Raw genomic sequence first — 27970 nt, 5'->3', positions numbered from 1 at the left:
GAGAAAAGGCATACAACTGTAATTGAGTAACTAAAAATTAATAAAAAAAAGTCTTCATTTGAGGAGTACACAGATGTAAAAGAATCCTCATGTATTGGAGTTTTCCCATCAGGCAGTAGTGCTATTCAATCAGATTTGTTTTATTCAAACATTTTTTACTAGGATCCACAGTAAGAAATCTATTTTCTATTGCAACACAGTATAAATAAATACACACTATTTCATCACATCTAGGACACTTGCAATTGGAAGAGACAAATGCTGCCAACTATAATTGTAAGATACTAGGACATGGTTATAGGGCATACACCAATTTAGAGATGAAAATATATGGAAATATATGCATCTTAAAGTTGGTGAAATAAAATGTGTATATAAATTACTGAAACAAGTTTCAGAGAATAGTACTTACACTTCGGTGTATACTTGTCCAGGCAGGCATTCAAGTGGCCCAAAGTTTACATTAAAAAAAATCTCGTCCTCTTTTTTGAATATGGAGTGGCTTTTCATTAGACTTGAATTTCTGTAATAGAATGCAAGTTCAGATTTCCGCACATACACATTATTGATTTTCTGGGTTCCTGAGCCAGCACACACTATAAAATTAATTGCAATTTAGCTTCTGCCAAAAGCAGCTGAGACGATGGATATTTATTGAGGCATGCTAGTGGTTCTCACAATTGGCTGGGCATCAGAATAACCTATGGAGCTTGTTAAACACAGATGCCAAGACCTTTCCAGGCCAGCTGAATCAGAATTGCTTGTGATAATGCTTTGCCATCTACTTTAATATGCTCTATTGGGAATTCTGATGTCCAATCAGATTTAAGAATCATTGCTCAAGAGCTTGCCAATCATACATTCCTTTAGTTTTTGTTTTTAGTATCAATAATAGCTTATTGATATACATCATACAAGAAAATTCACCTTTTGAAAGTGTACAATTCAACGGTATTTAGTATATTCACAGAAAAGTGCAACCATCACCACAATGTAATTTCAGAACATTTTCATCACGTGAAAGAGGTGCCCTTTTTAATGGCAAAGAAGCCACCCGGAGGACCCCCTTTACAATTAATTCACTGGGTCAGTTTCACACCAGCCTCAGGTCTAGGCCAAATGCTGGGAGGACTGCAATGACCAAGACTCGTTTAAAGGAAGATTTAGCTTCTGGGCTTCAAGGAGGAGTAGACCAAATCACGGATCTTTCAGCAAGGCAGAGGGCAGTGGACAAGACAGTGGTACTGGGAAGACAACTAGCAGTGTTCATCATAGGAAGCTACTTAGTATCTCCAAATCTTGTTTCCCTTGTCTCTAGAAGGAGGAAAATTTTGATCATGAGGTTAAGTGCAATAATTCACGTAAAGCAATTTCTTCTTATCTGGTACACAGCAAACAATAGTAGCTACTTTCATCTTTTATAAAATCACTAATAAAAGCCCTGTTTTCCCTAAGGGATTGTGTGATAAATTGCTTTTAGATTTTAGTAATAGGAAAAAGTTTTTTTCCCAGTCTGCTTGATGAGACAGAACTGTATCACACCCAGGAAGCTCTCAGCTAGAACTTTGATTTTACTTTACATTTATTTATTTATTCATTTATTGTCCTGTGAAGTGAAAGGTCACCAGTTCAATTCCCAGTCAGGACCCATGCCTGGTTTGTGGGTTCAGCCCCTGGTGGGGCTCATACTAGAGGTAACTGATTCATGTTTCTCTCTCACATTGATGTTTCCCTACCTCTCTTTTTCCCTCCTTTCCCCACTCTCTCTTTAATATATGTATAATAATATATTAAATATTTTTAATTAAATATTTATTTATTTTTAGAGAGAGTGGGGAAAGGAAAGAGGAAGAGAAACATTGGTTGTAGCACCCCAACTGACATGCCCCAACCAGGAGTCGAACTGGCAACCCTTCAGTGTGTGGCGCAATACCCAACCCACTGAGCCACACCAGTCAGAGGAGCAATTAGTTAGAATTTGACATTTAAGCATAATCTCCTTTTTACTCAGCTGATCTTTAATTTTGAATTGTTCTGTTTTCTTTAAAATGTCTCACCTACATTTTTAGAAGAGGTGGATGAATTATCAATAAATAAACCAAATGGATTTTGGAGCTGTGTGATATATATACAAATTAATTCATTTGGCTTTAAAAAATTTGTGGTAAAATACACACAACATAAAACTTAGCAGCCTAGCCATGTTTAAGCATAGAATGGCATTAAGTACATGCACATTGCTGTGCAGCCATCAGCACCGTCCTCCTCCAGAGCACTTATCACCGTGCAAAACTGACCTCTGTGCCCACTGAATTGTAAAGTCCCCGTTCCTCCCTCCCCCCAACTCCTGGCAAGCACTCTTCTACACTAGATACTGCAGGTACCCCATATGCATGAAATCACCCAATATTTGTCCATTTGTGACGGCTTTATTTCACTTAGCAAAATGTGTCCTCCAAGCTCATCCCTGTTGTAATGTGTGTCAGAATCCCCTTCCTTTTCAAGGCTGAAAAATACTCCATTTTATTTATATATTTTCTTAATCTGTGCATCTGTCAATGAGCACTTAGTTTGCTCCCACCTTTTGGCTACTGTCAATAATGCTACTATGAACATGACCTTGTTCAAGGGTCTTCGAGAGCCTGATTTCAATCCTTTTGAGTATATAACTAGGAGTGGAATTGTTGGATCAAATAGTAATTCTGATTTTTGAGGGAACTGTCATACTGTTTTATATAGCTGCTGTACCATTTTACATTTCCACCAATAGTACCTGATGGTTCCAATTTTTCTACAGCCTTGCCAACACTTGTTATTTACTGTTGGATAATAACCGTCCTCATAGGTGTGAGATGGCATCCCACTGTGGTTTTGATGGGCATTTTCCTAGTGAGTCGCAATAGTTGAGCATCTTTTCATGTGGTTATTGGCCATTTATGTAACTTCTTTGGAGAAATGGCTATTCACTCCTTTGCCCACTTTTTAAATTGTTTTTTTGTTTTTTTGGTTGAGTTATAGGAGTCTTTATATTCTAAATAGTAACCACTTGTTAGGTATATGATTTGCAAATATTTTCTTCCATTCCATGAATTCTTTTTACTGTTGCATCTTTCATCTGGCCTTTAGGTTGGGAAATACTAAAAATATGCTTAAGTAAAATAAAATTAAATATATAAATATCATAGAACTAAGCTTTACTATTACATTAGGAGCTTTGGAAAGCAGGGACAGTGTTTGAAGATAGGGAGGAAATGAAGCTGTAGAGAGGGTGAAGATGGAAGAGCTATGGAGAAAAAGAAGGGCAGACACAAAAGTATGTAGTTTTTAGTATCTGTGTCATATTTTTATTGTTTATTCAGCTGTTTTAGTTTTGCCATCTCTTGCATTTAGTAATATTCATTCATTCTCTCAAAAAACAAGTCCTAAGTGCCCACAACTATGGCATTGCCTGCACTCAAGAAGCTTTTACCTGGTTACACAGTTAAGGTAAGAGAGGTACTAAAAATTAAGGTGGAGTGGAGTGAAGTGCAACTTTAGGAGGACTGTGAAGGGGGAGCCTAAAGGAAGCAGTTTATCTTCACTGCGTGCCTTCCAGCACTAGCAGCTCTGCCAGCCCCAAAGGAGTCTCTATAGTCGCTTTTGGTGGCTTCCCTGGTATTTCTGACCACTTCTCTTGGACAGGGCATTTTTCTCAAAGTTCCGATTTCTGAAGTAAACTCATGGCTCTTCCAATGTAGGTTGAAACTCAAAAATGACAAAATACTTTAAAACAATCGGAACTAAAATCCAAACTCTTGGCTATAAGGGAACTTTATAATTCAAGGCAGCGATGGTTTAATTTAGCATAGGTCCCTATCTTTATCCTCCCTCCACCCCCAGTAACTTCACAAATGCTAATGTTTCCTAGCTGTTTCCTCTTTTTATTTTGGTGTTTCTGTTGAAATGAACTTTAGTCCTAGCTTTTACTAGGCAATGTGGTCTGTGGTGGGTAGAGGAAATCACGAGTGTGGCTGCTTCTGTTGGAGGCTGAGTACTGTCACTGCTGGGGTTCTTCTGTGAAGTGACTGGCCTGAGGCTGCATTCTTAGCTTTTTCCTAGGGCATCCAGCCTGCAGCACTCTGGTTAGCAGCACCAGAGAGTGGACTGTTTCAAAATATTCTTTCAAGTCAGGTAGTTTTGTGTAAGTTAACATGTTACTTGAAATTGTAGATTTAAAGAGGTTTCATATCCTAAACTACATGTCAGAACATATAACAATGTTTGTCATTGAACATTTTTCTTTTTTGAAAAAGATTTTATTTATTTTGAGAGAGAGAGAAAGGGAGAAAGAGAGGGAGAGAAACATCAATGTGTGGTTGCATCTCACGCGCCTGCTACTGGGGACCTGGCCTGCAACCCAGGCATGTGTCCTGACTGGGAATCGAACCAGCAACCCTTTGGTTCGCAGGCTGGCTCTCAATTCACTGAGCCATACCTGTCAGGGCTTGTTGAACATTTTTCAGTGGTTACTATTGTAATGCAATTGCATTACAAAAGGTAAATTTCTTTTTATGTGTAATGTCATTAGCCCCAAACTGCAGCTGTCAAAAATCTATCAAAGCATTTAGAAACTTTCTATTTCCTCAAAATAAATTTTTGTTATATTCCATTCACTACGCACTCCATTCACTGCTTCTACTATTGTATTTAATCCGAAAAACAAGTTCAAACAGTGGTTTCCTTTCTAGAGCTAACCAATTACCATATGACACCTTCTTTAAAAAAATACAATGCAGGGTGGTGGGTAGAGCAGGGGGAGAGTAATGGGGGAAAAATGGGGAGAACTGTAATTGAACAATAAAAAAATTACAGAAAAAAATATAATGCATTAGTATAATCAATATCATCTCTGCAGTAAGAATTCTGCCCAGATAACTAATTCTCCTATAACTAAAAGTTACCACTTTTTGAAATTACTACATCAAGTATCAAAAAGAATTCATCACTGCTAAATAATCCAGCATTACAAGTACTTTTTACTTGCTCCTGAACCTGACTGCTTTATGCAAAGACTAACATTAGATGACACAAATCCATGAAAACGGAGCTCTATCCAAGTGGCCATATACAATTATAGCAAGATGTTTGGCTCCCTTAACTAATGATCAGGCTTAACACCTAGAGGTATAGTCAAAGTGACTTCCAGTTTCTTAGAACCTAGTCATCTGCTGTGGCCTGAAGCTGACATGGGAGTGTCTCTAGGCTGATGGGAGATCTGAGTGGGCATTTCCAGGGACAAGCAGGGCCTTCTGACCCACTTGGCTGTGTTCATCCTGTAGCCTCTCCAGAAAGCTGTCTAAGGAGCCAGCCGAAGGGCCCAGCTGGTCATCCCACCCTCACCCTGGGTCTACATGGCAAGTCCTGGAGGGGAAGGGGAATGCCAACATCGTTCTGATTTCTCTGTCAATTCTGACTTGAAAACATGGGAACACTAGTCACCAATTACTACAGATTTGTCTTCAATGTTAAGAAATTGTGGCCATGACAGTTTCATAAAAAAGACATTGTATGATATAAAATAACTACCTTTACTTTCTTCTCCCTTCCTTTACTTTATTCTGCCTTAACCAGGTTACCAAGAAATTTTCCACATTGTGGATGACAGGAAACCATGATTTCCAGTCCTTCTATTCTATAGGGATTAATGAACATTCATTAGTTCAAAGACAATTACTGGTAAGGATTTCCTGTAGAAGTACATAAGTTTTAGAAGTCAGCTTTCACCCTCCATATTCCAATATTGGAAATTAGCTGAATGACCTTGCATAATTTTGTATAGTTTCAAATTTTTACCTATAAAAATTGGAGGGCTCTGAAATCACCTCCTAACCTAGCATAAAGAAGCAGAAGACCACTAACTTTCAAAACAAACTGAATGATAAGACTTTTAATTTGGTACATTTAATGGACAAAGTCTTTATGAAGGGGCAAATTGCAAGCTTTTTTCTCAGCTTCAGTTTTAGGTACACTATGTCTCTCTTTAACGAACTGTGCACAAACTTATATTAATAGCCTCATAGTATTAGAGCACCTAAGAGAAAGAGTATAAATTAAGAGTTTATTTTTTCAGATATACAAAAAGCACAATGATACTCTGTCTTCTTCATAAATTAATGACAAACCTGTAATAACTAATAAGGTTATTTTAACAGGTGCTATATAGAAATATTTATCTCCTATCAATATACTTATATTAACTAAAGGTTTTCCTTGACTAGAAAGCTATAAATGTCGCTCTTCAAGATTCTCTGTGTCACACAAGCACTGGTCAGTTTTGGGCAACTCAGTCATGGCTGCCTGTCTTCGCTGAGCGGTCTTCACAAATCTGAGCAGATTGATGATGGCAGCAGGTGTCACTCCAGGTACACGACTAGCAGCCCCAATCTAGAATGAAAGCCACAAAAAGAAACATAAAGTGAGCTGTGTCAACATTTCCCTCCCAATAGCAATTTGTATATTACAATTTATAAAATTTTTTCAAAACTACTATCTTATATGCGTTTTCAAAATAACTCTATAAAGAAAATGTGATTGTTATTAATATCTTCATTTTAAAAAAACAGGAAAATTGAAGCTTAGAGATATTAAATTGACTTGTCCAAGATCACATAACTAACAGATGTTAGAGCCTACTTTTTCTTTTTATTAAAATAATGTGCCCTGGCTAGTGTGGCTCAGTGGATTGAGTGCAGGCTTGCAAACCAAAGAGTTGCTGGTTCGATTCCCAGTCAGGGCACATGCCTGGTTTGCAGGCCAGGTCCTCAGTGGGGGGCACGTGAGAGGCAACCACACGGTGATGTTTCTCTCCCTCTCTTTCCCCTTCCCTTCCCCTCTCTCTAAAAAAAGAAATAAATAAAATCTAAAAAAAAAAAAAGTTAACAGCCCTGATCACTGTGACTGAGTTGGCTGGGTGTTATCAGGCAAAGCAAAAGGTTGCCTGTTTGATCCCTGGTCAGGCACATGCCTGGGTTGCAGGGTCAGTCCCCAGTTGGGGTACATATGAGAAGCAATTGTTCGATGTTTCTCTCCCCCTCTTTCTCTAAACATAAATAAATAAAATCTAAAAAAAAAAGAAAGAAAGAAAAGAAACCCTAATGTAACATCCCCAGCAGTGTGTTGGGCAGCACCATATAATTAATGTTAATATTTCTGTGTTGTATTTTTACAGTGAGATATATGAATATTAACTCTAAGTGGCATAAGGACTAAATAGCCACATACCAGTTCAGGTCAGTTTCACCACAAACGAGTCTGCAACAGACATTCCACAGGGTTTTTCGTAGTTTAGAACTGCGGACGAGGGGCTGTGAACGTGATGACCAGTGCCGTCCTACTGAATTTCTGCGATGATGGAAACTTCCTATAACATTGGCACTGTTGCACATGGTAACCACTAGCCACATGTGACTACTTGGCTCCTGAAATGGGGCTAAAATGACTGAAGAACTGAATTTAAATTTTATTTAATTTTAATTAATGTAAATGGTCTACTTGGCTACTGGCCATAATCCTGGGCAGTGCAGCCTATGACTATCCATAAAAACATAACCCAAAATGAACAGGACATACGCAGTTATAAAATTTAAGGTTTGTTTGCCTGGTTTCCATGATGACTATCCCTAAGAACAACATATGTGATGAAATCACTCCTCCCTTTAAAAATCACTAAAAGAAATTTTTACAAACCGTATTTTGTTAAATGCTCAATTATTTTATGAACTACTGCTACTAAACACAAACACTGCTCATTAAGCACTGAGGCACCACCAATTTTCAAGGTACAAATCAGTTTCAGAGACGTTAAAATGTACATCTTAGAATCAATACATACAGCCTATCAGTCTTTAGCTACTTTATTAGAAGTTCACACTACACACTGCTTACAGATGTGTGTTCATGCATGTGCACACATGCACACACACACAGGCTAAAGCATGGAGGGGGGACTCTTTGGTTCCCCTCTTTCTCCTAGTAGCCCCAAGGCCACACTATTGAACCCTAGACAGAGATCCAAATAGTGATTTGAAAACCACCAAATTGACTTCTGGTTATTTATTTACACTAAGCCTTTTCATCTCTCATAAAAATATACTGACATCTGTCATAGAGAGAGATTCTGAAAATAAAAGGTTAAGTTTGTTATGATGAAATAAAATATTAATTATATGGCCATAGTAACTCCAGATTTAAAAAATTAAAGTACTGGCTCTTAATTTATACCCTGTTCCTACCGTCTGCGGACGACTGAAATGCAGCTTCTCTCGAACTTCACAGGACAAAGACACACCCCTGAGGGTCAAATAATCTAGGTCTTTTGGCAGCTGGAGAGCTTCATCACGCTGGATGTTCTTTATTTCTTGTTGCTGATGGAACAATACTGATTCATAAGTGGCTGGTGAACAAAATTAATATATGTTATGATACTCAGAATATATCAACTTACATTTTTATAGCTTCCTACAATTTACAAAAAGCTTTTGCATACATTATTATCTCCTTCAACACTTATCTCAACACCATGACATAGGTCGGGGATGGGTTCCCTTTCCCAGATGAGGAAACTGAAGCTAAAGGAAAGAGGGAGTGTCTTACATATTAACTGCAGCATGCTGCCTGGTAGTTCACTGCCTGGCCTTTCCACTTCAAAGATTTGGAAAATTAACAGTAAGAAAAGAAAATGCATTCCTTTCAGTGCGCATTTTGGTGGAACATCCCTTAATAGGCTGTGGGTTTGAATTTTAAGTTCTAAAGATCAGATGTTTCTTCAAGAAAAAGGTTTTCTGAATTATGAACATATAAGCTATAATTTTAAAAAGTTTAAGGCTTCTTAGATGATAATACATAATTCAAGGAATTTAACTAAGGTTTTATTCAGAAGTAAAGTTAGAAAGATAATTTGGCCATTATTTTGTAACTAAAGCATTCTGTTCTTAGAAAAATTAATTCAAAACCTATTTAAAACCTAAATTGAGGTGGTCATTCGGTCCTGTTCAAGAAAGCCAGTCTTCCCTGAAGGGTCTGGTAACACCTGCCTCAGTCACTTGAGTGGCAGCCAGAAAATCTCAGCTCTGAGCTCTACCAATGAATAATCCTCTGACTATGGGCATGTCATTATCCTTCTGGGCCTTAGTTTCTTTATCTAGAAATTTTAAGGGCTCACTGTGATAACTTCTGATAATCGTTATGGCAACAAAGGGTAGTTTTGAGGTGCTCAGGCCTTACAGTCAGACAAGCTAGGTTCAAATCCCAGCTCTGCCACCTACCAGTCATGTGTTCTTGGGCAAGTTACCACTAATCTGTACTAATACTAACACCTATCTTTCACAGGACAGTTGTAAGTACCAAATGAAATAATGCACGGAAAGGGCTTAATACAACATCATGATGTAACAATCCAGCACAACAAATTGTAATTTAATACAATTTTATGACCCATGAATAGATTCCGCAGGGGATCATGGAATATAAATGAGGAGATAAAGTTTTTGTGTTTGTATGTATATATAGTTGTGTATATATGTTAAAAGTATATTTATGTAATCTTTCAAGCATGTATAGAGCAAAACATGAGAGATAGAATCTGAAATTGATTTCTTCCCTCCAGAAACTTGCTGTCCAGTGGAGGGTCTGAGAAGTGATTTGAAAACTACTGATATGTGTTACATTTTAACCCAGTGTGGTTTCTTTTAAGCCATGGATATAAATTAGCATCTATATTTACAAACAAGTTAAAGGTAATTATTCTGGATTATTCTGATTAACCTGAACTGGTGATTTATTGGCCAAATTAAATTACAAACCAGGTTTAAAACATGGAATTAAATCACCTTTCCCAGATCCTACATGTTCAATAAAGTAATTTTTATTTAATAGAGAAATAATGATACTGAAATAAAAGGTCAACACTGCTTCTTACACATTAGTGTACTACTAAGAGTGATTCTAGAGTTTAGGTGGGTTTCTTTTTGTTGCTCGACTTTTGTTAACTTGCACGGTGGGATGGCAGGCACCATTTGGGTCATCCTGTAAATGTGGCCAAAGCATAGCAAGGTGACAGAGCTCCCTGGAACTAACAGAAAGTGCCACTGCTGGAAGGAATGTAGCGTTCTTACCGCCCCCACAGGGCCCCAAGGAGCTTCAGGTCCTTTCCTGTTTAAATAGCACAGCATCATCCAAGTTTTCCTACTTTTCTCCCTACCTCATTCTGTTCCCTGGCTTTTGCTCTGCATAATTTTCCATTCCAGGAAAAAACATCCTCTATCAAAATAGCAAAAATGATCTTATTCTCAATATTTTTATGTTTGGAATTTTTTATAATGAAAAACTTTTAGAAAATGCAGTAAAACTGCAAAGTCGTCTGTGGCTTCGGAGGTCAATACACTGACCCGGAGTGCGTGAGGCTGCACCATGTGCTGTAATGTACAGGGCAGATCTGCATTTCTCTCCTGATGCAGAGTACGTATCTGTTAGTGGTAGAGCATTCCAGTACATTGTGAAAGCCAAACAGTATATTTTTCCCATTCTAACATTATATAGGGAAACCGTAAAAGGAAGTTAAAAAAATAAATTTTTTTTTTTTAAAGGACAGCTTTACAGTAGCAGTTCCTAAACTTGAAATGTGCACATTAACACCTGGGCATCTTGCCAAAATGCAGAGGCTCACTCAGTGCGTCTGGGGTGGAGCCTGAGATGCAGCATGCCTAACGAGCCCCCGTGGGTTGCAATGCTCCTAGTCTGGGAACCCACTTAGCACAGCACGTAAGACTCTGCTGGCCCTGTGGCCAGGATGGCTCCTCTCAAAACAGAGCTCTTAATGGATCTGCCGTCCACTCACAATTTGTACAAATGGTAAAGAGAGTACATAGGCATCTTAGGTAAAAAATGTGTTTTCTACCTTCTATTTTCAGTCTTTCGGCTAGCTCTCTACATTCAGTGTACTTCTTCAAGGGCTCTGGGACAGCCTTGGCCAATAACGCCATGTCCACTTCCTCATACTTCAGAACATCTAGAGCTCTGCAAACACACAAACATTTCATTAACGTAGGGCTGCATATCACATAAGACAGATTAACATCAGAATTCCTTGGAAAGAATAATCTCAGAGTATATAATAGCTAATTTTCTCCAAGTACAGTGAACAAATGCAGCAGCATCTGCACCTCAGGAGAACCTCAGTAAGATAGGTGTGATTCTCCCCAACTCCCTTCCTTCATCATGAGAAATGAGTTGTTGGTAAAGGTTGTCCTTTCTTGTAAGAACAGAATATCCTCTGATAACAAGGGTTTCACTGAATTCCGCTAAGAATTTACATCTAAGCCATAGCCACGTAAGCCCATGTTCTATTAATGGGTCATCTTTTTGCGTGATGGGAACCAGCTGAAGTTCTCCTGCTTTCTCCAAGACTACAAAATATTCTGCAGTTTCCCTTTCTTTTTGTTTGGTTCTCACAGGCCTCTCTGATCTGTATAGTTTCCCTATATTTATTGCCTTTCCCTTTGGCTGCCTTTACTGCCTTAATTCATTTTATTTTTATTTACTTTGATCTTTCCTTCTTTTAATGGATTGCCTTTTGATAAATTCTGTCTACCCAAAACCAATTAAACCAATTAACTATCAAGTCAACAGAAAGTCAGATCTGCCCATGTAGGGGTTCCAAGTCTTTCCAGGCCTCCTACCAGAGGGTGAACCTTCTTTCTGGCTCATTCCGTTATCACAGTCATGCATTCCCACCCTCTGCAGATGTTGGATTCATCTATTCCTCAGAAAGCCAGCTCCAAGAAAGGCCAGAAATTCTCTCCTCACAAGGAACTTGACGTCTTAACTACAGAGGCCGCATCAGATAAGCTATATTGAAATCACAGGACCCTAAGCTCCAAAAGGGTAATGGTGGTTGATTTAAAAAAATTATAGAACATAGAGGAACACACCACCTAATAACAAACTAAGAAAAGAGTTGCCTTGGAATCTAGCGGATGGAGACCTTGAAGAAAAGCCCCTGACCATCTGATTTATTTAAAAAAAAAAAATAGCATATCATTTGTTTACAAGGCTCAGAGCTGCTCTAGGTCCAAACTTCAAGACATGCTTTGAATGAAGCATGAGCCTCTGAGTACAGAGGTCTGGCACAGAGAAGACAAGTTCTCGTACTTTACTAGAAGACACAGAATGTCTGAGCTAAGTAACATATCAGTGGGTTTCTGTGTGGCCCGGACAGGAAACGAGTGTGTACAGGCACCCGTGCGTCTCTCTGCTTAAAAGGGCTGAAAGTCTGGTCAAAAGTCTGCTTCATCTTGTCAGTGCTTAGCACAGAGCCTGGCATATAGGGAGTAAAAGCAACCAAAGGATTTTACCAACTTTCTATTTTTTTAGCTTTATATAGATGTCAACTGTAATCAAAATATAAAAAAAAATTTAAGTAGGAAAAAATAAATAAGTTTTAGTCTGCTGAAATCAAATATGGAGACCGGGACCCTGCTTGCTTCCTCCTAAAGGGAAACCCTGAATTAAAAAGAAAAGCATTTGGCTAAATTACTTTAAAAAGGAAAATCACCTTAACAAAATAGCTATCATGGGGTAAGTTTGGTAAAAACATAAAATTGACAGCCGTCTTTTACACATTTTGTTTTTTTGAGAACAGGTCTTTTATATCTTTGGTTAGATTTATTCCTAGCTATTTTATTCTTTTTGAAGCAATTGTGAATGGGATTGTCTTCTTAATTTCCCTGTTAGTTCATTATTGGCATATAAGAAATACAACTGATTTCTGGATATTAATTTTGTATCCTACTTTGCTGAATTCATTTATCAGTTCTAGTAGTTTCTTGGTGGAATCTTTGGGGTTCTCTATGTACAGTATCATGTCATCTGCAAATAAAGACAGTTTTACTTCTTCTTTTCCAATTTGGATGCCATTTATTTCTCCTTCTCATCTGATTGCTGTGGCCAGGACTTCCAGTACTAGGTTGAACAAGAAGAGTTGAAAGCGGACTTCCCAGTCCGCTCGAAGGGGAACACTTGTAGTTTATTGCCTGTTGAGTACTGGCAGTGCGCTTGTCATACGTGGCCTTTATTATGTTTAGGTACGTTCCCTCTAATCCCACTTTGCTAAGAGTTTTTATCAGAAATGGATGCCTCCTCTTTATGAATCTATTGAAATGAATATGGTTTTTATTCTTCATTTGTGTATGTGGTGAATCACATTGATTTGCAAATGTTGTACTAACCTTTCATTACTGGAATAAATCCCACTCAATCATGCTGTATGATTTTTTTGATGCATTGTGTATTACGTTTGCTATATTTTGTTGAAGATTTTAGTGTCTATGTTCATCAGGGATATTGGCCTATCATTTTCCTTTTTTGTAGTGTGTTTTATCTGGTTTTGGAATTAGGATAATGCTGGCCTCATAAAATGAGCTTGGGAGCCTTCTCTTCTCTTTAATTTTTTTGAAATAGTTTGAGAAGAGGTGTTAGTTCTCAGAATGTTTGGTAAAATTCACCTGTGAAGCCATCTAGTCCAGGGCTTTTGTTTGCTGGGAGTTTTTTGATTAGTGCTTTAATTTCACTAGGATTAATGTCTATTCAGATTCTGTGATTCTTCTTGATTTAGTTTGGAAGGTTGCATGTTTCTAGAAATTGATCCGTTTCATCCAAGTTGTCCAATTTGTTGGCATACAGTTACTCATAATATTTTCTTACAATCCTTTCTATTTCTTTGGTGTCAGTTATTTCTCCTCCCTCATTTCTGATTTTATATATTTGGGTCCTCTCCCTCTTTTTCTTAATGAGTCTGTTTAAAAGTTATCTGTCTTGTTTATCTTTTCCAGGAAGCAGCTCTTGGATTCATTGATCTTTCGCATCATTTTTTTAGGCTCTAATTCAATTATTTCTGCTTTGATCTTTATTATTTCCTCTCTTCTCACTTTGGGCTTTGTTTGTTGTTCAAGTTCCTTGAAGTGTAAAGCCAGATTATTCATTGGAGTGCTCTCTTGTTTTATGAGATAGGCCTATAATGCTATGAATTTCCCTCTTAGGATTGCTTTCCCAGTGTCCCACAGATTTTAGATTGTTGTGTCCTCGTTTTCACTTGTTTCAAGGTATCTTTGATTTCTTCCTTGCTCTAGTTGTCCACCCATTCATTTTATAACAAGTTATCTAGCTTCCATGTCTTTGTGTGCCTTTCAGTGTTCCTGTGATTCAGTGTTTCTTGTTTCATAGCTTTGTGGTGAGAGAAGATGCTTGATGCGATTTCAATCTTCTTAAATTTATTGAGACTTGTTTAGTATCCAAACATGTGGTCTATCCTAGAAAATGTTCCACTTGAAAAGTATATTTTGCTGGTTTGGGATGAAATGCTCTGAAGGCATCAATTAAATCCACTGGATCTAGTGTGTCGTTTAAGACTGCTCGCTGTCTTGTTGATTTCTTGTCTACATGATCTATCCACTGAAGTCAGAGGGTGTTAAATCCCCAGCTCCGACTGTATTCCTGATCTCTCCCTTTGTGCCCATCAAGATTTGCTTTACATATTGAGGTGCTCCTATGTTGGGTGCGTAAATGTTTACTAGGGTTACATCCTCTGGTCGGATTGTCCCTTTATCATTATGTAGTGTTCTTCTTTGTCTCTAACTATAGCCTTGGTTTTAAAGTCTATTTTGTCGGATATAAGTATTGCTACCTCAGCTTTTTTTCCCTGTACATTTGCATGAAATATCTTTTTTTTTCCATCACTTCAGTTTTAGTCTGTGTGTATTTTTCAATCTGAGCTGGGTCTCTTGGAGGCAACATATATGTGGCTCATTTTCTTATCCATTCAGCTACCCTCTGTCTTTTGGTTGGAGCATTTAGCCATTTACATTTAAGGTGATTATTGATAGATATGTATGCAGTGTCCTTTTATTGTTAGACTGTTTTCCCCTGGGTATTTTTTCCCTCTTTTTTCTTCTTCTTAAAGCAAGCCCTGTAACATGTGTTGCTATACTGGTTTGGTGTTAACAAACTCCTTTAGCTTTTTCTTTTCTGGGAAGCTCCTTATTTCTTCTTTGATTTTAAATGATGGCCTTGCTATGCTGGTTAAAGTAGCTTTGGTTGTAGCCTTTTACATATTTTTAAATGATCAATTAGCATTTTAAACTGAGTTGAAAACAACCACTTCCCCTGCTTTCACCATGACCTCACTATATATTAGTGACATTTAATGCAAATTCTAATTATATAGGTTTGAAATAGTGCAATATTTGATCAAAACAAAGCATAATGTGATAAATTCTTCATGCAAAGTTTGAAGTAATGTGAACCCTCCTAAATTTAAACAGCTGAAACATTGAGTGAATTACAACTATAAGTTGCTTACACCAGTAGCATGTGGAGATGAAAGCTGAACAAGGACAAGTTTTGCCAGGCTGTTAATGAAGAGACAGCATTTGGAAAGATGAGAGACAAAAAATGTGGGTACGCAGCATTAAAATGAATATACCTTTAAGTCCACAAAATCCCTCACAAGGAAAATAAAAGTTAAAAAAATGGGAAAAATATATATTGGAAACACAGCTTCAAGACCAGTGCCCCATATGTACTTTTAAGCTAAAACAATTGTGTATTTACACCTCCTGAGAACCACCCCCCTTCCTTATTAGCTTACTGTTTTTTTTTTTTTTAATTGGGAAAAATCAGTGTCAAATTGGTGAACTTTTCATTCAAGGTCCTTAGGAACATATCTCTGAATCTGAAAGCTCTATTTTAAAATCCTTTAAAAGTCCCTATAACCAGAGTGATAAAAACAAGGACAACTCCCTCCTAATATGTAACAAGGGACACATCAGGTAAATCCAAAGAATTTATAACACTTTGCTTAATCAAAGAAGTTTCCTTGCTATACAGCTCACAGACAAGGTGAGACCACCCTGCTTGCTGCATGCCTGTAAAAGAAAGCAAGCAGATAGCTATATTTCTTGGTCTGCACCCTCTAAATCTTAGCAAAGCCAGAAGAACTCAATGGAAGCCAAAAAACTTGTATATAGTGTAAAAAATAATAATTTAGAATCATAAATATTTTTAATACGAATAAAAAGATAAGTTATAGCTAAAGGAATTTAAAAAGAAGCCAAAAGCAAGCTTCCTTTAAAGTGAGTAGCTAGGGAGTCTACAAGTATTGTGTCTCTGAAATGATCTCATTTTTCTGTAAAAAGTAAGAAAGGTTTATATTAAAAATGCATACCTGAGAGGCACAGTTTTATCCATACTTATAGAAGCCTCTGGAATTAACTTTTTCCATTTAGAACTTGAAAACTCAATGGATTTTAGCATAGAAATGCATTCTCGTATAGAAGACTTCATCCAAGAAGCCCTTTCATATCTTTGTTGGGACACACAGCCAGCTTCCTTATACCCTAAAAGAGTGCAGGAGGGAATATGATGAGAGAGGTTTGAGAGACTATAATGAGAGAGGCTTGAAAGAAGAGTAAACCTGGTTGGCGGATTCAGTGGAGTCACCTCGGAACGTGAGGCGGCTGTCAGCATTATCAGGGCGCAGTGACAGACGGAACTCCGCGCGGCTGGTAAACATTCGGTATGGTTCATTGGTGCCCAGTGTGGTGAGGTCGTCGATCAAGACTCCTATGTAGCCTTCCGTTCGGCTCACGACAAAAGGAGGCTTGCGTCTGACCCGAAGACTTGCGTTGATTCCAGCTATCACACCCTATAAGAGGACTGAAATGTTTAAAAGGCCATTACACACTGAACAGAGAACTATCCCATTCAGAACACTGTCTGGAAAAAACCACAAGAGGCAGTAAGAAAGCTGGAACTGCCCAGAAGGGATAGAATAGACGCAGAAAATCTGAACCTTGTTCAGAATACAGTAAGTGGGTAATGTACCACTTTACAATGCTATGATTCATTATTTTCAAAATACATTCCTGAAAGGCCTAGATGAGATAACACTTTTTATATAAAAATCTACCTATAAAACTTTTCTAGCTTATTCCCACTTACAAGCAAAAACAATATAACTTCCCACTTAAAAAGAATAATATGTGATCATTTTCAATAGTCATTTTAAAAGAGTAATAAAGCCACAAGTGTTTTTAAATCCTATTGCATACAGTAGCCATCTCCATAGACCCTGGAACAGAAGTCTCCTGTTCGTTATGAGTTGTATCTAAGATCTACATAGTTATGCAGCGTTAGAAGGAGGAACACCAGTTACACAGTCCCTTTCTGTTTACATTAGTGTTTGAACAAACTCTTACTTGAGCTGCAGCTTCCTCATAACCAGTAGTGCCGTTTATCTGTCCAGCGAAGAAGAGCCGTTGCACCAAGTGAGTCTCAAGGGAAGGAGTGATCTGACGGGGGTCTAAGTAATCATACTGAACACCATAGCCTGACCAAAGAGTAAGTGACACAAGGTAAGTAAAAACAGAGCTGGATTTGCCTTCAGGTAAAGATGCAAAGATTATCATTCAATGCTCTTCAAAAATGAAGACTATTTTATTTTTATTCCTTTAAAGATTTTATTTATTTATTTTTAGAGAGAGGGGATGGGAGGGAGAGAGGGAAAGAAACATTGAATTGCTGGAGAAGCATCAATTGGTTGCTTGTCACACGCTCCCAACCAGGGACCTGGCCCGCAACGCAGGCATGTGCCCTGACGGGGAATTGAGCCTGCAACCCTTTGGTTTGCAGGAGGCTGCCCAGTCCACTGAGCCGCACCAGTCTGAGCAAAAATGAAGACTATTTTAAATGCACAGATGTTGGGCTTTGTCTTGTGAGGTGCTAAGCAACCATGACTGTAGCTAAGATCTTCTCACTGTCTGCTAAGGCAATGCTGAGCTCATGCTAAAGGGCAGGGGTGATTCTCTGTACCTGGCTGGATCATCTTAGCTTTCTCCAAGCCTCTGATGCATGTGATCATTTTCTCTTGTAATTCAGCTGGTAGTGTCACAGATAACCCTTGGGGGTAAATGAGGTCAGAATCTATTCCTTCAGGTTCCAACCAAACCTGATGTACACGGTTTGGAAAACGCAAAACCTTTGATTCAATGGAGGGACAGTATCTAGAAGAGGACATGGAAATAAAAAATTTAATGAAACAAACAAAAGAGGGCTGGCATTGCTCCTTGAAGTCATTGAGCAGTGATATTTTGTCCTTACCGAGGTCCTCTTGTAGTTTCTTTAACGTGACTGTTAAGGTGCAGGTTCTCGAGGACAATCTCATCCACTCTAGGGTTGGTGTGAGTTAAGTAACACGGCAGCTGATCTTCTGGCTAAAACACATGAATCAGTTATAACACTTTTGCCTCTCTACTAGTTTGCCTCTTATTCAAATAAGTTGCACACAAAATATGAACTTACTTTTAAAGACATTAAATCTATGCATAATGCCAAGTACTACTTATGAAACATTCTTGCCAAAAACAACCCAAAGGATGAACCTAAATGTAAGCAAGCCTCTAAGTCTAACAGTTTACAGAAATACAGAGGTTGGAGAAACATATTTAAGGCACCAGAGGGATGAAGTCAGACAAATCTAAAATGTTGGATCAAGAGAACAAATTACTATTTCTTCCACATATAAATGTCAAAAAATAAAAATAAGAGAGGGGGAACTATTATAAATAATAGCATCTAATGCAATGTATGAACCTAATTTGATTCCTGGTTTAAATAAAACAACTATAAAGGAACATTTAAAATAAAGGTAAACATTTTACATAAACAGTTTAAAACAACTGTAAAAGAAAAACACTAAAACACTGAGTTGTGGACGATGTTATGAAATTATGTTTCGCTGGGTGCAATAATGGTATTGTGGTTAATAATTACAACTTTGTTATCTGTTAAAGACAGATACCAAAGTATTTATACGTGAGATGGTGTGATGTCTTAGACTGTTGCTTAAACTCATCAAGAAGAAAGTATTGATGAAAGACAAAACCAGAATGATAAAAAATGTTATTTATTGAAGCTGGGTATTGGGACACATAGAGATTCATTATACTATATCTTCTAGTTTCTGTAAACTTAAAATTTTATATAAAAGATTAAAATATACATACCAAGAAAATACCATCACAATCTATATTTTCCCAAAGTAAAAATATTAAAGTGACTTCAAAAAAACAACATTTGAAGCCCCTCATTAGGGTAACACAAGAAACCAGAACCTTAAATTATTAGTCCTCAATTCTAAAAACACAATATACTTTTTGTTAAATACTTAAAAGACAGGCAGAGTAACCTATACTCTTAAAAAAATTTCAGTATCATGAAAAACTAAAAAACTGTTTCAGATTAAAGAGAAATGATAATTAAATGCAATGTATGATCCTAGATGAGAAAAGAAAGGTTGCTCTAAAGGACAACATTGGGACAATTGGCAAAATCCGACCATGGACTTTGTATTAGATAACACTATTGCATCAAAGTTAAATTCCCTAAATTCATCACTGCATTGAGATTATGGAAGAGGATGTTTTCATGCTTAGCTGAGATACAGACTGAAGTATTTAGGGGTAAAGGGTCATGATCTTTGCAACTTCCTCTCAAATGTTTCCGACAAAAAAGGAGAAGAAATTTGTATACTACTGTTTTATACTATATATGTAACTAGAGAAAGATAGAAATATGGTCAAATATTAACAATGGGTGAATTTTAATGGTTTATAAGAGATTGTTTTAATTGTCTTGCAACTTTTCTATAGGTCTGAGATTGTTTCCAAAAGTGTAAATAGGCAAAGTTATTGAAGTAATGAAATTTAAGAGCATAGAGTAAAATGACCCAATCAGCCAAATTAGCTAATCCTTTTAAAGATCATTTATTTTGAACCCTAAGTAATAGTAATGTAAAGTGAATTATTACCGAGAAAGGGAGGCTCCTGGGAGGAAGGGAGGGAGGAAGGAAGGAAGGAAGGAAACTAAGAAGGCAGGCTTAGGCTATATCCTGCTGTAAGTAGCCAATATTTAGTTGTAAATACAGATTTTCGTAAATTATCTTACCTTAATCCACACTGTTTCATTAATAAAGCTGAATGGTATGGGTGGGTTATCTGGTGTCTGCTTGTTTAGAATGCTGAAATTAATTGACTCTTTGGCAATCCGGGGTGGAGTCCCAGTCTTCAATCTTCCCACCACAAACCCCAACTTCTCTAGAGTCTGAGCCAAGCCTACGGAAGGCTGATCCCCCAAACGTCCTGCTGGATGCATCTCCAATCCAATCACAATCATGCCTCTCAGAAATGTCCCAGTAGTCAGAATCACGCTGTCCGCATATACTTTCCTTCCATCCACTGAAGGACAGAAAAGAGTGGAAAGCCTGTTCTAATTATTACCGTGGATCGAATTAGAATGTGACTATTTTACATTAGAACTACAGAAAAACTTTTTCTTTAGAAACTTGAGAAATAACTTTACATGAGTAAGAAGCCTGTATTTTATCAATCTCTAGATCCGAGAAAGCTGGGAGCTTGATTATTCTGTGGGTCATGGGGAGTTACTGTTTAATGGGCACAGAGTTTCAATTTAGGGTTAGAAAGTTCTGGAAATGGATAGTGGTGAGAGCTGTACAGCATTGTAGATGTACTTAATGGCACACAATTGTACACTTAAAAATGGCTAAAATGGCAAATTTTATTTTATGTACATTGTACTATAATAAAATATTATATTACTGAGCATGTAAAATATAGACAGGGTAAAAATAGCATTTCAAGATATGAAATTAAGTAACATAAGCATAAACAAAGTTACAAAAGTCTACACACAATATAATCATTAAATCTGATGGAGAACCCCTTTAAAAGCACTCATTGGGCCTTTCGGTAATGACCCACTGAGCCGTCCAGAAAGGGCAGAGTAAAAACACCGCTTTTGGGTGAAGTGGCAGCATGTCGTGTTGTTTCGCTTCAATTGGTGGTGTGACAAGGGAAGAAGAAAAGAAAAAAAAAGAAAGAAAAATCTGAAGGAGATAGGAGACAGGAGAGAAAAAAGGAAATGAATATAAAACTAATTTAGTGACTGTTCATTGACAGAAGAAAGAGAAGATTAAGCTTATTATATAAAATCATAGTTACTAATGTAATCACCAGAACAAAAACACAAGCATTTAAAAAGAAAAATAGCTCCCAAATAGCAAACACCAAACTGAGCGGTTAAAATAAAAGTACAGAACGGTGTGTATAACATGCTGCTATGTGAACGCACACATACACACACGTATGAAGATACATGTACACACACAGATAGAAAGACGACACAAGAAACTCGGAATGCTCCTGAAGAAGAAAACTGCTTGGCTGGGGGACAAGATGAGAGAGAGACCACCTTGTCACTACATTCTCTGTCCCCTTTAAACTGTTTAGCCTGTATATGTATTCCCCATCCAAAAAATTAATAAATCTATAATACAAATTAATTTTATAACAGGGAAATTAAGTCAAGATCTGTATTTTAAATGGTGACATTCTCCATCATAGCTCCTCTCACCATTTTGTTCCCAAAATGTCAGCCGGCATTATGAGAACTAAGAGACACTGATATTTGTGAGTTCCCCAGCAAAAAGTCCAGTTCGATCCCTAATCACCGGAGTAGAGAGTCAGCCAAGCAATAAAATTAACTGTGCACTCACAAACCTTCCAATTAGTGTGTTAGTGCCTCATTTTGAAAATTCTAAAGAGACAACCAAAGTTCCCCGGACACTTGAAGAAAGGCATATACATGAAAGTAACGAGCCCAAATGAACAAAGAAAATAAAGAAATCTGGAGAAAATAATACAGAGATCAGAAGGAAACTTCAAAAATCATTCATTAGCTCTGGCTGAGTAGCTCAGTTGGTTAGAGCGTTGTCAAAACGAGGAAAAATAAAAAGCAAAACAGAAAAAGACAGGTGATGCATTCTAAACATGTACAGATAAGCCCATAATTTAAGCTTTGCAAAGGCCAAAATGAAAGGAGAATTGTGATTTTTTTATACAATTTTCCTCATCCATGAAAACATAACATTTCCTAGAATAGGTAAAACTTCTCCATACTCTGCTCCAAAATAAATTGCTTGCACGGAGTCTGATGCTGTTATTACTGTGCAGAACTAGTACATACCCAAAACAACACCCCTGACTCGGCATTTCCCAGTGTGCTCAGGTTCTGGCTCCGTGAGAATAAGATCCTCTACAGCTCCCTCCTGAACAGTGAGCAGTGGTGTATTTAGGATTTCTTTCTGTCAAAAGAGAATGCAACTTGAAACAACAGTTTAACAACCACCACAATCAATCTCTCCAGTTTTTGTGACCTATTCTTACCTGCATGTTCTGTTTATAAAGTTTCCTATCAATCTGAGCTCTCAGACCCCAAACAGCTGGTCCCTTACGCCGGTTTAATACTTTGTAATGTACACCAGACTGGTCACAGATTCGGGAACACAGGCCATCCAAAGCATCAACCTCCCTCATTAAATGCCCCTTTCCGATCCCACCAAAGGAAGGATTACAAGACATCTGACCTAAAGAAAACAGGCAAAATAAATATATCAGCACCTTGTGATAGTGAGCGTTTTAATAGGGAAATGTCTGTACAAGTAACTAGAATCATCTCGTGTGATAAAAAAAAATTAAAAATTTGCAACAAACACTAAAAGTTCCAAAGTCCCAAAGGGATGAAAGAGTTATTTCGGGCATTCTGGAAGGCAAACCACTGCCTATAGTTTCCTCTCAATCTTTTCCTTGGTGCGTATTTTCACTATTTCATTCGGTTTCCTTTTCCTTTAAAATGCTTACCTCATGAAACCTTTCCAAATGAAGCATACTTTTAAGAAGTCCCACGAGAGGCAACCAATCGATGTATCTCTTGCACATCGATATTTCTCTCCCTTTCTCTCTCTCTTCCCCTCTCTCTAAAAATAAATAAGTATCTTAAAAAAATGTCCCTTGGCACTGGTTCACCCTTATGACCAATTATGTCTTCTATAAATGCCATCTGCTGCTTTCTTTTTTGCTTTTTTTGCAGAAAAAATTAAATGGTATGCTTCCTCAAAGTAGAGACCATATTTTATAACTTTTCTTTAAATTCCCCTAGTCTTAAATGGAGGTCTAAACTCATGTGGTTACCTCGAAGGTTTTAGGAGGGTAGGAAATCTCTATCAACAGCTGTGCCTCCACTGCAGCTGCCATTAAGCCCTCCAACAACTGTATGGTTTCCACAGGGAGGCTGAATAGTTCTGGGATTAGGAGCAGGATTGGGAGGGAGGGAGAGATCTGGTTCAATCCCTAGATCTAGCATTTATAACCTCTGTGATTTGGGCAAGTTATCTAATTTTTAGTACCTCTGTTTTTCTACTCTAAAAACAGGGATGATGGCTGTAGTAGATTATTTCCCTCCTTCCTTTGGTATATAATCACAATTTTATTTAAGTAAACACTCTTCTTTATGAGGTTTTATGTTTAGGGATTGTGACCTAAACTCAGTTTAAGGGTGAATCTTTATTGACGGAAATACAGTAATCCTATTCCTACTTGCCAGGGGCTGGTTTAGTGGAAGGAAATAAGTCAGGAGGAGTTAGGCTGGTGGGGGGTGGGGTAGTCTCTAGGAAGGCTTTTGTTGCTGTTTTTCTCTCCTCTTTCAAGAGCCAAGAAGGGAAAATATCCCTTCTTCTGCTGAAAGGTGTGGTATCTGGATGAAACGCCTGGAACTACTACAGGCCTTCTGCAGTCGTGAGGATAACCAGTGTGAAGACATTGAAGAGTGCCGCAATGGCGATGTGGCAGGAATGGAATCTCTGGGCGTTGTGACAGTGCTGAATTAACCAACCTCGGAGCTGATCTACCTGCAGACTTCTTGTTAGAAAAGAAATTCTCCTTCTTGTTCAAACTAGTTGAGTAAGAATTTGTTAGTTGTAAAACGAGACAGTGTAGATAAAGCAATTAGCGCAGTGTCTGGACTAGAGTAAGCAATAAATAACATTTATTAATAATTGTTTTAATTTATTTCCCAGGTCAGTGTAAAATATTCTTTGCTTCTGAGCTATACTTTTTAAAAACTCATGTAATTTCTTTTTTTTACATTTATTTCAAATGGCAAATAATTTTCCTTCACCAGCACCATTAAAAATTCTTATAATTATTTTCTCAAATGTGTAAAATTCTATTCACTAAAGTATCCTTACATGAGTATCTTAGAAAAGTGTTCCAAACACTGTGTATAAAATCAATAAGCATAGTGAATATGTACCTATCAAGTGTATATGACAGCAACCAACTTGCACTCCTGAGTTTCTAAGTCAACATATTCTTTCATATATAAGTGTTAAACTGTTATATTAAAGAAATACCAAAAATCAGTACTGAGAATAATGTAATTCATTCCCAATTAGTGACTCGGGTCCAATCTTACAACTTTTTTATAACTCAACAAACACACATCCCTCTCTCCCAGATCTTATCAACTAAAAATATTTCAGACAAGGACTTTTTGTTTAGACAAAAACACCACATACAATAACTTGATCACACCCCAAACATCTGAATTGTTTGTTAATAAGTAATGAAAATATAAATATACAGAAATGTGGAATATCACCAAGTATGATTTTTTCCCCCTATTACTCTGTACCACTCTTAAGTAATCCTCTTCTCATCTTTAGAGAAAGAAGGTATCTTTAGGTTAGAGGTCATAGCCTGTGATGTTTTGCTCAGTACACATAAGGTTTTTTAAAAAAATAAACAAAACAATGAATGGGAATGTATTTTCCAGTTCCTCACTGTTCCCAGTTCTCCAGGTTGTTTTATATCCATCTAGCTTCACATATTTAAATTATGTTTCTGCGTCCTAGACCATCCCTGTTTTAGATACTGCTATTCGTGAAAATGACTTAGCTTAAAAAAATTTTTTTTTAATTTATTGATTTTAGAGAGACTGAGGAAGGGAGAGGGAGAAGGAGGGAAGGAATGAGAGGGAGGGAGGAATGAGGAAGAGAGGGAGAGGGAGAAGGAGAGGGAGAGAGAGATTGATTTGTTATTCTATGTACTCATATACATTCAAAGGTTGATTCTTGTATGTGCCGACCTGGGATCGAACCTACAATTTTGGCATATCAGGGTGATGCTCTAACCAATGGAGCTACCTAGCCAGGAAAAATGACTCTGCGTTTAACTTCCATTACATATCAGTTAATTTTTCAAAATTCTCTAAATCCCACTAATTTCTGACATTTTTCAAACTTTGATCCCCAGAAATGAGTCTTCTCATACACAGAAGGAAAAACAAAACAAAACCCTAAAACCCCAGGAGTAAATTATTGAAATTCCACCACTTTATTATATTGCTAAACTAGACAACTTCTAGGTACTTTATTGAGTTAGTGTACTAGATTATAAACCTACTTATAAAATTTATATTTGTGAAAGTCAAATGCAAAGAAATCCTTGTCTTTTTAAATTGCTGAAAACTTTTTCTCAAAGAAATATAATTATCAATGTTGAACACTCTTCTTACAGGCATAAAAGTTGGACAAGTCATTCTCTTTTGCTTAGTCCTCAAAATCTTTCTCAATACAGAACTCCAAGAAGCCAGCTTTCATTCCCAATCCTTTGCAGTTGGAATAAGATCAATTGGTCATCTGTGCTCTTAGAGGCCACTAATATCTCAAGTGTGGTACCAGTACTTGGGGTGCACATAGTAGTACAAATATATAAACCAGTCCATTTTTCACTGTACTAAAGAATTTAGTCGGCTATGTAGAAAAGTTCATGGTAAAACAAGTTAACATCTGACCACTTCACGTGGGCCAGGCACTGTTCTAGATGTGTTGCATGTATTTTCTGACTTAAACTTTCAGCAACCTGATGAAGTTGGTACTATTATTTCCATTTCGTAGAGAAAGAAACTGAGGCTTAAATAAATTGTCCCTTAGTCCAAGGTCACATAGATAATATACAGGAGAGCCCAGAATAAAATTCAGAAAGTCTAACAACCTCTTTAATGGACAATATTCTCCATGAAATGCAAAGGTGATACAACAGAGAGTCAACATGCTCAGACGTCTTGTCTTTTTTTGTTGTGAAAAGCAAAAAAATTAGTTTGCCAAAAATCATGATTTTCCAGGTTGGTATAAAATAGAGGACTTTCTGCCTCTGACTTCAATTTTGGCAAACGATATGATTGAATCATAACAGGACAATTCTTGCATTCTGTATTATTATAGACGTTAAACCTCCTAAGCCAAAGCTATCTTTATGAGGTCAAGTAGAAATACCTAATACTCCACTATATCAAATTACCTTAAAAATGAAACTTTGATTTTAAGATAAAATTGTTATTTACTAATCTCATCTATGTTATTATGAGGTGTATTTACTTTAAAACTTGTATCATATTTTGTTGACAATATGAATGAGTTTTGATGAGAATCCCTTTATCCCCGACAGAAGTACAAATGATCATCTTAGTTCAATAACAATTTTTTGTTCACTAGACTTTTGTTATTATTGAAAAGTAGTACAATAAACAATATTGTGTAATAAGCAAAGTGTAATCTTTTGGGTAATCACATAGTTCCTCTCCAAATGAATCACTGTTAACAGTGTATATTTCTCCACTGTTACGATCTGGATGGCAATTTTTAAAAAGTATTTCAGTATACAAACATGTGACTTATTCACAATTTTTTATTAAAACAGTTAATATTTTAACTACTGTTCACTCTCAAGCAAAATGCAGGAGGAAAGACATGCGCACCCATAATTTACAAGATACTGTTTAGCTAGCATCTATTATGATGCAAGCGAGCGGTCTTGCTGCAAATTATGGCCGCCGTTCAACCATTGCCTAATAAGGGGCCAAAAAAACCTCCAAAATATTGTCGAGTCGTAATCACAAAACTAGGGAACAAGCATCCAGTAGAAATTCAGAATGCAATAAAAGGTAGCATCGTTCTTCAAAAGCACTTCACAAAATCTCGAGAAAAACATAATGGTCATTTAATAAACAATCACTCATAATGTTAATTTACTCTTTATCCAAAGCAACAAGCTAGTTCAGGTTAAATGGCAACAATGAAATAAGAAGCCATCAGTAACTACAGTATTCCGAGTTTCCCCCTTTCCAAGGCACCGCCCCACCACATCCCCCAAGCAACTACTTTTGTCCCCAGAAGCACTATCCGTTGTCCGCAGAAGATTTCTGCCCGGGGCTCGCCTGATTCTGCGGGACACGAATCAGCTAAAACCAGACGCCAGGATTCTCACTGGCCTGGGGAGAGGGAATAGGTTATCCACATCAGGCATGAGAAGGGAAGAAGGGGATTATATTTGCAGCTTGCGTCCTACGCTAAGCTCCACTCCACCCGCGCTCCTCACCGATCGTATCCACGCGGTGGGTGATTAGCAGAGTCCGGGAGCCGCACCGAGCGGCAGCGGCGGCGGCCTCGGTCCCGGCGTGTCCTCCGCCGATGACAACCACGTCGAAGCGCGGGGTCCAGGGCGCAGCGCTGTCACCGCTGAACCGGGCCACGGGAAACTGTCGTTGGGTGAGAGAAGCCGCAATCCGGCGAGCACAATCTCGGAGGGGGAACATGGTTGGAAAAAGGCAGAGTCTGGCTGACTTTAAACCTGACACAGGCGACGCGCAAAATTTTAGGGCGTGAAAGTAAATCTCCAGGGAGCAGCCATCTTGCTCTGATGTCACGGCGCAGCGCACGTCGCCGGCGGCTGTCGCCGCGGACTGGAGGTTTGGCGCGACTTTTGGACGCTCAAACAGCGTGGTGGATTTGGCGAGTGTACCTGTATCCTGGTGGGTGCAGGTTGTCTGATAACCTGTGGATCTGGAGTGGGGCCTCCTACTGGGTCATTTCTTGCCCTTTCAGGCAAGTTGCAGCCTTGATCGCCAGGCGGCCACCTACGAACAATGATTTTGAGTACTTCTTTATCAGATTCTGTGAATGTTCTGG

General features: G+C 37.8%; 1 protein-coding gene and 1 non-coding gene across 3 annotated transcripts; one reads left to right on the top strand and one right to left on the bottom strand.

The window, feature by feature from the left end:
- Nucleotides 1-79: 79 nt before the first annotated feature.
- MTO1 (mitochondrial tRNA translation optimization 1) lies at nucleotides 80-27725 on the bottom strand. Of its 2 annotated transcripts, XM_053914015.2 has the most exons (13): nucleotides 27381-27725; nucleotides 22332-22531; nucleotides 22132-22249; nucleotides 20035-20324; nucleotides 18190-18302; nucleotides 17902-18092; nucleotides 17289-17419; nucleotides 16531-16735; nucleotides 16256-16427; nucleotides 10934-11052; nucleotides 8271-8431; nucleotides 6337-6423; nucleotides 80-1314 (listed from the first exon to the last, which is right to left on the bottom strand). In XM_053914015.2, the coding sequence occupies exons 1-13, from the start codon at nucleotides 27595-27597 to the stop codon at nucleotides 1270-1272; spliced, it is 2049 nt and encodes a 682-aa protein (XP_053769990.1). In that variant the 5' UTR covers nucleotides 27598-27725; the 3' UTR covers nucleotides 80-1269. The 2 variants fall into 2 exon arrangements, with proteins under 2 accessions (XP_053769990.1, XP_053769989.1); XM_053914014.2 differs by lacking the exon at nucleotides 80-1314 and having other exon boundaries at nucleotides 2424-6423.
- LOC112319387 (small nucleolar RNA SNORA21) lies at nucleotides 20825-20960 on the top strand. Its single transcript, XR_002976330.2, has one exon. It is a non-coding gene; the product is annotated as a small nucleolar RNA SNORA21 (small nucleolar RNA).
- Nucleotides 27726-27970: the final 245 nt, after the last annotated feature.

This window comes from Desmodus rotundus, chromosome 11 (assembly GCF_022682495.2).
Source record: "Desmodus rotundus isolate HL8 chromosome 11, HLdesRot8A.1, whole genome shotgun sequence".
NCBI classification, from domain to species: Eukaryota; Metazoa; Chordata; class Mammalia; order Chiroptera; family Phyllostomidae; genus Desmodus; species Desmodus rotundus.
This window is presented reverse-complemented; position numbering and strand designations above follow the sequence as displayed.